This window comes from Theropithecus gelada, chromosome 5 (assembly GCF_003255815.1).
Source record: "Theropithecus gelada isolate Dixy chromosome 5, Tgel_1.0, whole genome shotgun sequence".
Lineage (NCBI taxonomy): Eukaryota > Metazoa > Chordata > Mammalia > Primates > Cercopithecidae > Theropithecus > Theropithecus gelada.
In genome coordinates, this window is record NC_037672.1 from 1,997,985 (window position 1) to 2,013,929 (window position 15,945).

The following is a 15,945-nucleotide window of genomic DNA, read 5'->3' on the forward strand; positions in this document are numbered from 1 at the left end:
CGGACTCACAACTGAATTCTACCAGAAATACAAAGAGGAGCTGGTGCCATTCCTTCTGAAACTATTCCAAACAATGGAAAAGGAGGGACTCCTCCCTAACTCATTTTATGAAGCCAGCACCATCCTGATACCGAAACTGGGAAGAGACAACAAAAAAAGGAAACTTCAGGCCAGTATCCCTGATGAACATCAATGTGAACATCCTCAATAAAATGCCGGCAAACCGAATCCTGCAGCACATCGAAAAGCTTATTCACCACGATCAAGTCGGCTTCATCCCTGGGATGCAAGGCTGGTTCAACATAAGCAAATCAGCAAGCATAATCTATCATATAAATAACCAAAGACAAAAACCACATGATTATCTCAACAGATGCGGAACAGACCTTTGATACAAAATTCAACATCCCTGCATATTAAAAACTCTCAAGAAGCTAGGCATTAATGGAACGTATCTCAAAATAACAAGAGCTATTTAGGACAAACCCACAGCCAATACCATATTGAATGGGCAAAAGCTGGAAGCACTCTCTTTGAAAACCGGTACGAGACAAGGATGCCCTCTCTCACCACTCCTATTCAACATAGTATTGGAAGTTCTGGCCAGGGCAATTAGGCAAGAGAAAGAAATAAAGAATATTCAAATAGGAAGAGAGGAAATCAAGTTGTCTCTGTTTGCAGATGACATGATTTTATATTTAGAAAACCCCATCGACTCAGTCCAAAAACTTATTGAACTGATAAGCAACTTTAGCAAAGTCTCAGGATACAAAATCAATGTGATTTTAATAGGCAAGCAAAGAGTCAAATCATGAATGAACTCCCATTCAAAATCACTAGAGAATAAAATACCTAGGAATACAGCTAACAAGGGATGTGAAGGACCTCTTCAAAGAGAACTACAAACCACTGTTCAAGAAAATAAGAGAGGGGCCAGGCACAGTGGCTCACGCCTATAATCCCAGCACTTTGGGAGGCCGAGGCAGGCGGATTACCTGAGGTCAGGAGTTCGAGACCAGCCTGGCCAACATGGTGAAACCCGTCTCTACTAAAAATACACAAATTAGCTGGGCGTGGTGGCACAAGCCTGTAATCCTAGCTACTCGGGAGGCTGAGGCAGGAGAATTGCTTGAGCCTGGGAGGCAGAGGTTGCAGTGAGCCTCGGCTCGTGCCACTGCATTCCAGCCTGGCTGACAGAGTCTCGCTCTGTCTTGGCGGGCGGCGGGGCGGGGGAAGGCTGGGCACGGTGGCTCACGCCTGTAATCCCAGCATTTTGGGAGGCCGAGGCAGGCAGATCAGGAGGTCAGGAGATCGAGACCATCCTGGCTAACACGGTGAAACCCCGTCTCTACTAAAAATCCAAAAATTTCGCCAGGCGTGGTGGCGGGCGCCTGTAGTCCCAGCTACTCGGGAGGCTGAGGCAGGAGAATGGCGTGAACCCGGGAGGTGGAGTTTGCAATGAGCCGAGATCACGCTACTGCACTCCAGCCTGGGCGACAGAGCAAGACTCTATCTCAGAAAAAAAAAAAAAAAGAAAAGGAAATAAGAGAGGACACAAACAAACGGAAAAACATTCCATGCTCATGGATAGGAAGAATCAATATCATGAAAATGGCCATACTGCCCAAAGTAACTCACAGATTCAATGCTATTCCTAACAAACTACCATTGACGTTATTCACAGAATTAGAAAAAACTATTTTAAATTTCATATGGAATCAAAGAACATCCCGTGTAGCCAAGACAATCCTAAGCAAAAAGAACAAAGCTGGAGGCATCACGCTACCTGACTTCAAACTATACTTACAAGGCTACAGTAACCAAAACAGCATGGTACTGCTACCAAAACAGACCTATAGACCAATGGAGCAGAAAAGGGACCTCAGAAGTAACACTACACATCTACAACCATCTGATCTTTGACAAACCTGACAAAAACAAGGAATGGGGAAAGGATCTTCTAGTCAGTAAATGGTGCTGGGAAAACTGGCTAGTCATATGCAGAAAACTGAAACTGGACCCCTTCCTTACAGCTCATACAAAAATTAACTCAAGATGGATTAAAAACTTAAATGTAAAATCCAAAACCATAAAAATCCTAGAAGAAAACCTGGGCAATACCATTCAGGACACAGTCACGGGCAACCACTTCATGACAAAAACGTCAAAAGCGACAGCAAAAAAAGCCAAAATTGACAAATGGAATCTAATAAAACTAAAGAGCTTCTCACAGCAAAAGAAACTATCATCAGAGTGAACAGGCAACCTACAGAATGGGAGAACATTTTTGCAATCTACCCATCTGATATCCAGAATTTACGAGGACCTTATATTTATAAGAAAAAAACAAACAATCCCATCAAAAAGTGGGCAAAAGAAGTGAACAGATATTTCCCGAAAGAAGACATTTACGAGGCCAATAAACATGAAAAAAAGCTCAACGTCACTGAACTTCAGATAAATGCAAATCAAAACCACAACCAGATACCGTCTCGTGCCACTCAGAATGGCAATTATTAAAAAGTCAGGAAACAATAGATGCTGGAGAGGCTGTGGAGAAATATGAAGGCTTTTACACTGTTGGTGGGAATGTAAATTTGTTCAACCATTGTGGAAGACAGTGTGGCGATTCCTCAAGGATCTAACACCAGAAATACCATTTGACCCAGCAATCCCACTACTGGGTATATACCCAAAGGATTATAAATCATTCTACTATAAAGACACATGCACATGTATGTTTATTGCAGCACTGCTTACAATAGCAAGGACATGGAACCAACCCAAATGCCCATCAATGAAGGACTGGATAAAGAAAATGTGATACATATACACCGTGGAATACTATGCAGCCATAAAAAGCAATGAGATCCTGTCCTTTGCAGGGACATGGATGAAACTGGAAGCCACCATCCTCAGCAAACTAACAAAGGAACAGAAAACGAAACACTGCATGTTCTCACTCATAAGCGGGAGTCAGCTGAACATTGAGAACACATGGACACACAGAGGGGAACAACACACACCAGGGCCTGCTGGGGATGGGAGTGAGGGGAGGGAACTTAAAGGGTGGGTCAACAGGTCCAGCAAACCACGGCACACGTACACCTATGCAACAAACCTGCATGCTCTGCACATGCAACCTTTTTTTTTTTTTAAGAAGAAATAAAGGGCGCAGTGGCTCACGCCTATAATCCCAGCACTTTGGACTTTGGGAGGCCAAGGCGGGCAGACCACGAGGTCAAGAGATGGAGACCATCCTGGCCAACACGGTGAAACCCCATCTCTACTAAAAATACAAAAATTAGCTGGGCATGGTGGCGCGTGTCTGTAGTCCCAGCTACTCGGGAGGCTGAGGCAGGAGAATGGCGTGAGCCCAGGAGGCGGAGCTTGCAGTGAGCCGAGATCACGCCACTGCACTCCAGCCTGGTGACAGGGCAAGACTCTGTCTCAAAAAAAAAAAAAAAAATTACATTAAATGTATGATTCTATTTATATAAAATATCCTGAATAGACAAATCTATAAAGCAAAAAGTAGATTACTAGTCACCTAGGAGTGCGGAGGAAGAGGACTGGGGAAATGCTAATGAGTATAGGATTTATTTGGGGGATGATGAAAATGTTCGAAAACTGACTAGAATGATCATCAACTCTGTAAATATACTAAAAAGCACTGAACTGTACATTTTAAATGGTGAACTATCTGGCATAATTATATGGTACATAAATATAAATAATATATTTTTTCTTTGGAGACAGGGTCTTGTTCTGTAGCCCAGGCCAGAGTGCAGTGACGCAATCATGGCTCACGGCATCCTCAACCTCCCAGGCTCAAGCGATCCTCTCGCCACAGCCTCCCAAGTAGTTGGGACCACAGCCATGTGCCACCACCCGTGGCTAATTTTTATATTTTTTATGGAGACGGGGTTTCACCATATTGCTCAGGCTGATCTCGAATGCCTGGGCTCAAGCAATCCGCCCATCTTGGCCTCCCAAAGTGCTGCAATTACAGGCATGAGCCACTGCACCCAGCTATACATTATATCTTAATAAAGCTATTTTTTAAAAATTCATGATTAAAAGATTTTTTTACAAGTCTTCTAAGAAGATAATTTCCTTAACTAGATAAAGGGTATTTATTAAAGACAACAGGGAACATGATGCTTACTGGCAAAACATTCCAAGTTCTCCCTGTGTGATCGAAGGAGGGTCCCGGCCAGTCCAGTGAGACAAGAAAAAAACAAAAGGTAATTGGAGAAAGAAAAATAATATGAAATGCACAGAAAAATCAAGAAGATTCTATAGAAAAAAATTTTTGCAACCAGCAAAACTGTAGCACAGATGCTAGTCACAAACTCATTATCCAAAAATCAGGCCAGGCACAGTGGCTCACACCTGTAATTCCAGCACTTTGGGGGGCCGAGGTGGGTGGATCACCTGAGGTCGGGAAGCAGAGGTTGCAGTGAGCCGAGATTGCACCACTGCACTCCAGCCTGGGTGACAGAGTGAGACTCCGTCTCAAAAACAAAAACCAAAACACAAAACACAAAAATCAGCTGCGTTTCTTTTTTGTTTTTTTGTTTGTTTGTTTTGAGACGGAGTCTCGCTCTGTTGCCCAGGCTGGAGTGCAGTGGCCGGATCTCAGCTCACTGCAAGCTCTGCCTCCCAGGTTTATGCCATTCTCCTGCCTCAGCCTCCCCAGTAGCTGGGACTACAGGCGCCCGCCACCTCGCCCGGCTAGTTTTTTGTATTTTTTTAGTAGAGACGGGGTTTCACCGTGTTCGCCAGGATGGTCTCGATCTCCTGAGCTGGTGATCCGCCTGTCTTGGCCTCCCAAAGTGCTGGGATTACAGGCTTGAGCCACCGCACCCGGCCTCAACTGCGTTTCTTAAACCAGCAACAAGTCAAAACTAAGACTAACAGACCCCATGGACAACGGCGTGGAAAATCCTAACTAGGTGGTAATATATGAGATGGAAGCCTCTACAGAGATCATAAAGAACAGCTAAATAGATCTGCCACACCCACAAATTCTAAGATGCAATATAAAGAGGACAACACCCCAGAATGAACTGCAAATTCGGCTCAGCCCTAAAATCCCAGCAGGCAGGCTCTGTGTGTTTAAGAAGTAAGTATAGAAGACACAGGTACACGTGTGAAGGGACAAGAATAGCCAAAGATGATCCCAGAGAAAAATACAGTGGGAGAGTTTGCTCCGTCAGCTAACAAGACTTAGAAATCAAGTGACAGGAACCGACTTAGTGGGTTATTAGCACATCAATATGTAAATGACCAAAGGAACAGAGAACAGCCCAGAAACAGATCCACAGCAGAAGTGACAGTGCAGATCAACGGTAAAGGACAGTCATTTCAATCAACGTCCGGTGCTGGACTAACTGGACATCCACGTGGAAAATTAGACTCTCTGCTTCACACAATCAATTCCACACAGACTGAAGATTCAAGTGCAAAAGGCAAAACCGTACAGCTACGCCAAGATAACCCAGGGAGTGTTCCCGGCATGTCCCTTGGGGACACAATAGGCACCAATGATAGTGGGCAGATGAATACACCATCTACGTAAAAACTAGGAGTTTCTATTCATCCACGATTCCAGGAAGAGGCTGGACGCACGGATCACACCTGTAATCCCAACACTATGGGAGGCCAAGGCAGGAGGATCACTTGAGGCTAGTTCAAGACCCGCCTGGGCAATATAGTAAGACCCCCCCACCATCTTCATACACACGCACAAAAATTAGCCAGGCGTGGTGGCAGAGTATCTGTTGTACCAGCTAGTACAGAGGTTGAGGAGGGAGGACTGTTTTAGCCCAGGAGTTCAAGGTTAAAGTGAGCTATGATTATACCACTAGACTCCAGCCTGGGTGACAGAGTGAGACGCTGTCTCAAAAAAAAAACAAAAAATGAAAAACAAAAGCCAGTCATGGTGGCTGATGCCTGTAATCCCAACACTTTGAGAAGCTGAGGTGGGTGGATCACGAGTTCAGGAGATCAAGACTATCCTGGCTAACACGGTGAAACCCCATCTCTAGTAAAAATACAAAAAATTAGCTGGGTGTGGTGGCGGGCGCCTGTAGTCCCAGCTACTCGGGAGGCTGAGGCAGGAGAATGGTGTGAACCTGGGAGGTGGAGCTTGCAGTGAGCAGAGATCGGGCCACTGCACTCCAGCCTGGGGTCAAAAAACAAAAAAACAAAGAAAGAATTCCAGGAAGCTAAGTCAAAGGACAACTGGGAGATATTTGTAACTGAAAAAGGACTGACATCTAGTATTTATAATAAATAATAAAAAAGATACTCTTACAAAACAATGGGAAAAAAGAGAATTTAAAAGCAGATTTGAATATACAATTCTCAAAACAGAAAACCAAGAAGCAGGCCGAGTGTCATGGTTCACACCTGTAATCCCAGCCCTTTAGGAGGCTGAGGCAAGCAGACTGCTTGAGGTCAGGAATTCAAGACCAGCCTCGGGAGCATGGTGAAACCCTGTATTCCCAGTTACTCAGGAGGCTGAGGTGGGAAGATCACCTGAGCCCAGGAGGTCAAGGCTGCAGTGAGCCATGATTGTGCAGCTGCACTCCAGCCTGGGTGACAGCGCGCCAGACCTGGTCTTAAACAAAACAAAAAAACAAAAACAAAACACTCTGAAAAATAATTTGGCATAATCCTATGATCCCCACAATTCTACTCCTAGATATAATATACCCTAGAGAAATCCCAAGATTCCAAATACCTGATGCAACACATCACAATAATGTAGTAACAGAATTATTTACAACAGCACACAACTGGCCATAAGCTAAATGTGTCACTGTGATAGAATGGATAAAGAGCTTCGTGCTCAAAGGAATACCACAGAGCAGTGAAAATCAAACCAACTCAGCTGCAACTTGGATGAAACTGTCAAGGTGTCCACCAAAAGGACACATGCACGCCGCACACAAAATACACTATGATACCATCACACTAAGTCCAAATCAGGCAATCAAGCTGTGCCATTCAGGGGTGCATAAATAATTGCTAACACCGGGGAGATGGTACAGAAATGATCACCTTTCCAAAATGAGGGAGGGGAAAGTAAGAAGGCTGTGATTACCAATGGGAGGCTTCCAAGGAACAGGCATGGTTCTGTATCTCCACCTGTGTGAGGATCACAGGACTGGCTCACGATGCTACTATTATTCGTGAAACTGAACAAAAATGCACTTTTCCATACATGTCATATCTCAATAAAAAACAATTACAACCTATAATATAATACGCCAGTAGCCGGGAACGTTTAAACAACCACGGGGCTTCAATAGTCTGCAAAACTACTTGGTTTATTTAGCACGGAAAGAGATACAATATAACATTGAGGAAAAAGAAAACAAACCTCACACACCCACTCACTGGAATGACGCCAAACGGCGTGCAGAAAAGAGTAAAATGGACATAGAGCGCTCCGGGCGGCCGGGGTCTTTGCGAGGTGAGAACAAAAAAATGCAGTCAGCGGACACTGGAGCTACAGAGCACAGGCCGCCCCTTCCTCACGTGGGTTTCTCTCGGGACCCCCGCCCTCGCCCAGGTCACTGGGGCTGCGTCCCCGACTGGAGACCCCGCTGGGGCCGGCGCACCCCCGCCCCGAAAGTCGGTCGCTTTGGGACGGTGGGGGATTAGGGTGGTGAGGACTGGGGGCGGGGGAGGCGGGGGCGGGGGAGGATGAGTACCCGGGGGCCCAAGGAGGGGAGTGAGGACCTGGGGGTCGTAGTGAGAACCCGGGGCCCGGCGTGGAGGAGGCTGAGGATCCCAGGGGAGGTGAAAACATAGGTAGGGGTGAGGACGAAAAGTAGGGAGGTGAGGACCCTAGGGGGGGATTCCCAGGGCGCGAGGAGGTGCGGGGGGGAATTGCTGAGAACCCAGGGTGGGGATGAGAACCGAGGTGGGAGATGAGGATCGAGGAGGGGGATGAAGACCCAGGGGGAGGTGAGGACTGGAGGGAGAGATCGGGAGGAGCGAGGAGGGGGCGTGAAGGCGGGGGCGTGAGGGCTGAGAACCCCGGGGAGGCTGACAGTCTGAAGGGGGATGGGAAGGTGGGGGAGGGACCGAGGAGGGTCCGGAGCAGGGGCAGGAGTAGGGTGTGCGGGTCGGAGGTGGGAAGGTTGGGAATCTGGAGGCCGCGGGGCGCCCCGCCTGCCTCACCTCGTCCACCGTGCGGCGCGGGAGGTGCAGCGTCCCGAGTAGCAACTTGAGCTTCACCGCCGAAGAGAGGCCATGGAAGCAGAGACGGATGTTGTCGATGACCGCGGCCGTCAGCAGGGACGCGATACTGGGCGGCGCCCACAGCTCGTCCGTGGCCCCCAGCTTGTTGTGCAGCCACAGGCCCGTGTCGCTCTCCCGCATGGACGCCATCTTGGGGAAAAGCGCGCGTCGCAGCCCCGGCATCTTATGAAGACACCTACGCGCCCCCGGCTAGGACCCCAACATGGCGGCGCCCGTCGGGCTGCGGGCTGCAGAGGCGGCGCAGGCAGCAGGGTCCCACGAGCGGGGCTTCCAACGAGAGCGCTTCTGGGTGGCGGCCGCGTCTCCGGGAAGCTCTGTGGCAACGTCGAGAGCCGGAACGACGGGGTGACGCCGGGCAAGAACTATCGGCTTCCGTAACGCATCATGGCGGCGCCCGCTGCCGACTCTCGGGGAGACCGCAAAAGATGACGTCACGAGCGGGCGCGCGTATTCGCGGCTTGGGAGCTCGGGATGCGGCCTGGCGTTCGCAGTGCAGGTGTCAAGTGCCGCAGACTCGCGGCCGTGCGTTGGGGCGGAGGATCTCGGTGCGCCTGCCCCGTCCTCCGCTCTTCGCTTTCTCCCCGCTTGGGTCTCGGCGCGGACCTGGTCGCCCGCCCCCGCGGGCCCAGCACCTGCACAGAGAGGAGCCGCGGCCCTGCGGAGTGAGCCTGCGGGATCCCAGTCTCCGCGCTGAGCTTCCGTCCCCCGCTGAACCCGCTCTGCCCGTGGCGCGCCGCCAACTGAGCTGCGCTGAGCATGCGGATCGGAGGGCGCTCGGGGAGTGGTCCCGGGGCACCCGTGACCCCGCAGTGCAGGGAGGCCCCGGCCCCTACTCGGCCTGGAGCCTATGAGCAGGAGCCAATAGTGAACTTTTCAGTTTTACGAGCTTGTCATTAGGTACAAACATGAGTAAAAGTTGAACCTCATTTTATTTTATTTTATTTTATTATTTATTTTTTTATTTTTTTGAGATGGAGTCTCGCTCTGTCACCCAGGCTGGGGTGCAGTGGCCGGATCTCAGCTCACAGCAAGCTCCGCCTCCCGGGTTCACGCCATTCTCCTGCCTCAGCCTCCCGAGTAGCTGGGACTATAGGCGCCCGCCACCTCGCCCGGCTAGTTTTTTGTATTTTTTAGTAGAGACGGGGTTTCACCATGTTAGCCAGGATGGTCTCGATCTCCTGACCTCGTGATCCACCCGTCTCGGCCTCCCAAAGTGCTGGGATTACAGGCGTGAGCCACCGCGCCCGGCTAACCTCATTTTATTAAATTCATTTTACTCTTTTGTCTTTTTGACGAGGCCTTCTTATGCTGGCCAGGCTGGTCTCAAACTCCTGAGCTCAAGCGATCCGCCCGCCCGCCTCTGCTTCCCAGAGTGCTGGGGTTACAGGCCGGGGCCGCCTTGCCTGGCTTCTGTATTATAGTATCTTTTTTTAAAAGGTCTTTTCCTTATTCTTCACTGCTGTGCGCCTGCCGCCGTTCACAGCTGTTGCCACTGGGCAGTGGGAACGCAGGGAGAACAGGGCTCAGCCCAGCTGCTAGCAGTGCCCTGGCCTTGGCGGCTTGAACTTGGCAGTCCTGCGGAAGTCACACGGTGGAAACCCGCAAATGCTACAGATCAGGGCTGGAGCGGCGGTTTTGTTGACTGCTTAAACTGAAGAAAGTGATAGAGAAAATGTTGATGATGAAGATTAAACTTAAAACTGTGTCATGTCGATAACCATTACATTGCAAATAGCACATAAAATTTAAGAGAATATTTTTAAAATGATTTAAAAGTTAGTATCCAATTCAGCAAAGACAAGTTATTGACTAATGGGTGAAGTTGTGACATCAGTGGGGCTGGTGCTGAAAGAAGTTTAATCATTAGGCCACGCATGGTGGCTAGTGTCTGTAATCCCAGCACTTTGGGAGGCCGTGGTGGGCGGATCACCTGAGGTCGGGAGGTCGAGACCAGCCTGACCAACATGGAGAAACCTCGTCTCTACTAAAAATACAAAATTAGCCGGGCATGGTGGCGCATGGCAGGCCTGTAATCCCAGCTACTCGGGAGGCTGAGGCAGGAGAATGGCTTGAACCCGGTTGGTGAGGTCTGCGGTGAGCTGAGATTTTGCCATTGCACTCCAGCCTGGGCCACAAGAGCAAAACGCTGTCTCAAAAAAAAAAAAAAAAAAAAAAAAAGTTTAATAATTATAAATTGACGGTAAGGAATAGTTTAACAGTGGATACATATCAAATTTAGTATGAGAAGAGTGGAAGGTACTTCAAGTTGTGAAATCATGATTGAACCATAAACATTAGTTGGCTGAAATGGAAATTTTTGTTCACACAGAAACCTGTGTGCACACGTTTATAGCCACTTTAATTATAATAGCCCAAAACTTGAAACAATTCAAATGATTCTGACCCCAAACTGTCTGTAGCTTTCTGTAGGATACGCGGCACTTTTCTGTACACAGTGTTTGATGCATCTCGAGTCTTCAGTTTTATGCAGGATAAATCCAAGTTAACATCTGGCTTAACCAAGAAGACAAACCACTAGGAGGACTTATTTACAATGGATTAATATTCAGAATAAAAAAAGGAATGCTTGTAAATCGACGAGAAAAAGACCGACAATAGACAAATGTGCAGAAGATAAGAATAGGCAATTCATAGCCTGGCCATCATAGTGAAACCCCGTCTCTACTAAAAATACAAAAATAGTGGGGGCATGGTGGTGCACACCTGTCATCCCAGCTTCTCAAGAGGCTGAGGCAGGAGAATCGCTTGAACCTGGGAGGCAGAGGTTGCAGAGAGCAGAAATCACACCACTGCACTCCAGCTTGGGCCACAGCCTGGGCCTGTCTCAAAAAAAAAAAAAAAAAAAGGCAATTTGTAGAAGGAGGAACCCAAATACCCGAGAGGAACGTGGAGAGATGCTTAAATTCATCAGCAACCCGACAAATCCAGACTAAAATAACAAGATGCCTCATTACACCTATCAGATTGCAAAATTAGAAAGCCAAAGTTTTTTTCATTTCAAAACTTGGTATCCTATTGTTCCCACATTATTTGTCGAAATGACTATTCTTTCTGGACTTTTCTATCCTGACTTACTCATCTGTCTTTATGCCAATACCAGACTGCCTTGGTTACTATAGCTTTCTAAAATAAGCCTTGACATCAGGTAGTGTTAATTCTCTGACTTTGTTTTTTTTAAAAGTTATTTGGGTTATTTTAGGTCCTCTGTATTTCCTTTTTTTTTTTGAGACAGGGTCTCGCTCTGTTGCCCAAGCTGGAGTGCAGTAATGCAATCTCAGCTCACTGCAGCCTCTGCCTCCTGCCTTCAAGTGATTCTCATGGCTCAGCCTTCTGCGTAGCTGGAATTACAGGCATGCACCACCAAACCTAGCTAATTTTTGTATTTTCAGTAGAGACGGGGTTTCACTCTATTGGCCAGGCTGGTCTAGAACTCCTGACCACAAGTAATCCACCCACCTCAGTCTCCCAAAGTGCTGGGATTACAGGTGAGCCACCGTGCCCAGCCTGCATTTCCATATAAATTTTAGAATTATTTGTCAATTTCTACCAAAAAAAAAAGGCTTCTGGCATTTTGATTGGAATTGTGTTGAATCTGTAGGTCAGTTGAGGGAGAATTGGTAACTTCTGTCTGGTGAACATGGTATTTCTCTCTGTTATTTGGGTCTTTGAATTCTCTCAGCTAGGCTCATAGCTATGTAATCCCAGCACTTTGGGAGGCCGAGGACGGATCGCTTGAGCCCAGGAGTTGGAAACCAGCCTGGGTAATGTGACAAAACTCCATCTTTACAAAGAATATAAAAAGTTAGGCTGGAGGTGCGCCTATAGTCCCAGCTACTTAGGAGGTTGAGGTGGGAGGATCGCTTGAACTCAGGAGTTCAAGACTAGCCTGAGCCATATAGTGGGACTCTGTCTCTAAAAAAATAAAAATAAATTAAAAAATAAATTTTCTCAGCCCCATTTTGTAGTTTTCAATGTATTGGTCTTGCACATCTTTTGTCAGAATTGCCTCCAAGTATTGCATAACCTTGATGTGATTGTAAAGGGTGTTGTTTAAAATTTTTAATTTCCAAGTGTTTGTCGCCAGTATATAGAAATAAAACAGATTTTTGTGTATTGATTTTGTATCCTGCAGCCTTGCTAAACTCATTTATTTGTTCCAGTAGCTTTTTCATACTTTGCATTGGTTTTCTGCAAAGACAATCATGCCATTTATGAAGACAGTTTTATCTTTTTTTCTAATTTATTTGCCTGACTCTTCAACATGAAGAGTCCTTATTTTGGCTGGGCATGGTGCCTCACGTCTGTAATCCCAGCACTTTGAGAGGCCGAGGTGGGCGGGTCACCTGAAGTCAGGAGTTTGAGACCAGCCTGGCCAACATGGTGAAACCCCATCTCTACTAAAAATACAAAAAATTAGCTGGGCGTAGTGACAGGCGCTTGTAATCCCAGCTACCCAGGAGGCTGAGGCAGGAGAATCGCTTGAAACCAGGAGGTGGAGGTTGCAGTGAGCAGAGATCGTGCCATTGCACTGTAGCCTGGGCAACGAGGGAAACTCCATCTCAAAATCGAGATCAGCCTTGCCAACATGGCAAAACCCTGTCTCTACTAAAAATACAAAAATTAGCCGGATATGGTGTCAGGCGCCTGTAATCCCAGCTACTTGGGAGGCTGAGGCAGGGGAATTGCTTGAACCTGTGAGGCAAAGGTTGCAGTGAGTTGAGATCGCACCACTGCACTCCAGCCTGGGGGACCAAAAGAAAAACAAAAAAAAGTCCTTATTTTTACTTTAAAGCAATAAATTGTACAACTTCACTGAATTTCTAAAAAAAAAAAAAAAAACCCTAGTGGTATTTTGATTGGATTCCCATTAGGTTTGTAGATTAATTTAGAGAGAACTGACATTTTTTATATAGTATATGATACATAGGCTTTCATTTTTCTTTCTTTATGATCTTCAGTAGACATTACTATTTTTCTCCATATGGTTGTTTTTTTTGTTTTGTTTTGTTTTGTTTTGAGACGGAGTCTGGCTCTGTCCCCCAGGCTGGAGTGCAGTGGCCGGATATCAGCTCACTGCAAGCTCCACCTCCTGGGCTTACGCCATTCTCCTGCCTCAGCCTCCCGAGTAGCTGGGACTACAGGCGCCCGCCACGTCGCCCGGCTAGTTTTTTGTATTTTTTTTAGTAGAGACGGGGTTTCAACGTGTTCGCCAGGATGGTCTCGATCTCCTGACCTCGTGATCCGCCCATCTCGGCCTCCCAAAGTGCTGGGATTACAGGCTTGAGCCACTGTGCCCGGCCCTTTTTTTTTTTTTTTTGGGGGAGACAGGGTCTCACTGTTGCCCAGGCTGGAATGCAGTGGCACCATCTCGGCTCACTGCAGCCTCTGCCTCCCAGGCTCAAGAGATTCTCATGCCTCAGCCTCTCAAGTAGCTGGGACTGCAAGCATATGCCACCATGCCCAGCTAATTTTTGTGTTTTTCTTTCTTTCTTTCTTTTTTGGATACAGAGTCTTGCTGCATTGCCGAGGCTGGAGTGCAGTGGTGCGACCTTGGCTCACTGCAGCCTCCGTCTCCCAGGGTCAAGCAATTCTCCTGCCTCACTTTGCCTAGTAGCCTCCGCCTCCCAGGTTCCAGTGATTCTCATGGCTCAGCCTCCCTAGTAGCTGGGATTACAGGCATGCACCACTACGCCTGGCTGATTTTTGTATTTTCAGTAGAGACGGGGTTTCACCATGTTGGCCAGACTGGTCTCGAACTCCTGATCTCAGATCTGCCCACCTCGGCCTCGCAAAGTGTTGGGATCACAGATGTGAGCCACAGCACCCAGCTTATTTTTGTGGTTTTGTTTGTTTTTTTAGTAGAGATGGGGTTTCGCCATGTTGGCCAGGCTGGTCTCAAACTCCTGGCCTTGAGTGATCTCTCCTTGCCTCGGCCTCCCAAAGTGCTGAGATTATAGGAATGAGCCACCATGCCTGGCCAGTTCCTTCTTACTCATTTATTTATTTTTTTTTTAGAGATAGCGTCTCGCTCTTGCCTAGGCTGGGGCACAGTGGTGCAATCTTGGCTCACTGCAGCCTCGTAACTGAGACTACAGGCACGTGCCACCATGCCCAGCTAGCTTTTGAAATTTTTGTAGAGATGAAGTCTCACTATGTAGAGATGAAGTCTCAAAGTCCTGGCCTCAAGCAATCCTCCCACCTTGGCCTGCCAAAGAGCTGGGATAACAGATGTGTACCACCGCCCCAGGCCTCATACAGTTCCTAATCATTTTCATTACCTTAACTCAGATGCCTTAGTGTATTTCATTTTCTTATGAATGATATCCTATATTCTATTTTCCAGTTGGTTATTACGAATATGAGGAACACTATTTTTTAAGTCGGACATACATCCAGCAACCTTTATGGACTCCTATCTATATTTATTCTAATAATTGTGGGTTGATTTAGTTGGTTATTCTGAACATTTCATTTACAAACAATGACCGTTCTGTGTCTTCCATGTATATTCATACTTTTCCTTTATTATTTTTTTGGTATTGGCCAAAGATTCAAGTCCTGTTGAACATTAGCAGGGCAGTGAGAATCCCGTTGTCTTGCTTCCAGTCATAAAGGTATATGTCCAATTTTTTTTTTTTTTTTAACAAGACAGGGTCTTTCTGTATTGCCCAGGCTGGTCTCAAACTCTTGGCCTCAAGGGTTCCTCCCGCCTCTGCCTCCCAAAGTGCCGAACCACCACACCTGGCCCATGTCTAAATTTTATCCATGAAATAATCTAGGTTATTAGTGGATCACCTTTGTCCACTTAAGGAATTTTTCTTGCGTCCTTTATTTTCCAGAGTTTTCATCCTAACACTGTTTCTCTTTAAGAAAAATGAGCTTTTCCGCATCTGTTGAGAAAATCTCACGCTACCCTTCCTCTAGGCTATGAATGTGGTTCCCAAGGTCGTGATAGGATCTCTGATGTTCAACCGTCCCTGTGCGCCTCAGAAGAGCCTTGCTCGTCAAGACAAATTATCTTTCAGGGCCAGGGCCAGGGCCAGGGCCTGAGCAAGGGGAGAGAGCTGAGGGAGGCTTCACAGGGGTGGAAACACTCAGCCATCACAACAAATGGTATTTGAATGCAACATTTTATAAACTGAAAATCAATGCCAAGAAAAGTCAATGATAAACAAAATACTGAAATTTTAAATAAAGACAGATAGTAACAGTGCCATGTCAAGCCATATTGGAGCTGAGGCAAGAAAACCAATCAGTAATACTGATGCTGTCTTCATTTAAAATTTTATATTTTGTTCACCATAGTTTTTTTGCATGAGTTTGGACTCTTTAAGGTAGTGCATTAAAATATTTTTTCGGCCGGGCGCGGTGGCTCAAGCCTGTAATCCCAGCACTTTGGGAGGCCGAGATGGGCGGATCACGAGGTCAGGAGATCGAGACCATCCTGGCTAACACGGTGAAACCCCCGTCTCTACTAAGAAATACAAAAAATAGCCGGGCGAGGTGGCGGGCGCCTGTAGTCCCAGCTACTCGGGAGGCTGAGGCCGGAGAATGGCGTGAACCCGGGAGGCGGAGCTTGCAGTGAGCTGAGATCCGGCCACTGCACTCCAGCCTGGGCTACAGAGCGAGACTCCGTCTCAAAAA

At 47.2% G+C, this 15,945-nt stretch overlaps 1 protein-coding gene across 2 annotated transcripts in view; it reads right to left on the reverse strand.

The window, feature by feature from the left end:
- NELFA (negative elongation factor complex member A) overlaps window positions 1-9,868 on the reverse strand; it is a 28,526-nt gene extending 18,658 nt beyond the window's left edge. The window contains exons 1-2 of one of the 2 annotated variants that reach the window (XM_025384586.1): window positions 9,534-9,868; window positions 8,200-9,202 (exon numbers count right to left, since the gene is read on the reverse strand). In XM_025384586.1, the coding sequence (XP_025240371.1) occupies window positions 8,200-8,442 (243 nt within the window). In that variant the 5' untranslated portion in view covers window positions 8,443-9,202; window positions 9,534-9,868. Of the gene's footprint in view, window positions 1-7,402; window positions 7,478-8,199; window positions 9,203-9,533 lie in introns of those variants that run through there. The other variant, XM_025384585.1, reaches the window with a different exon arrangement.
- Between the last annotated feature and the right edge of the window lie 6,077 nt (window positions 9,869-15,945).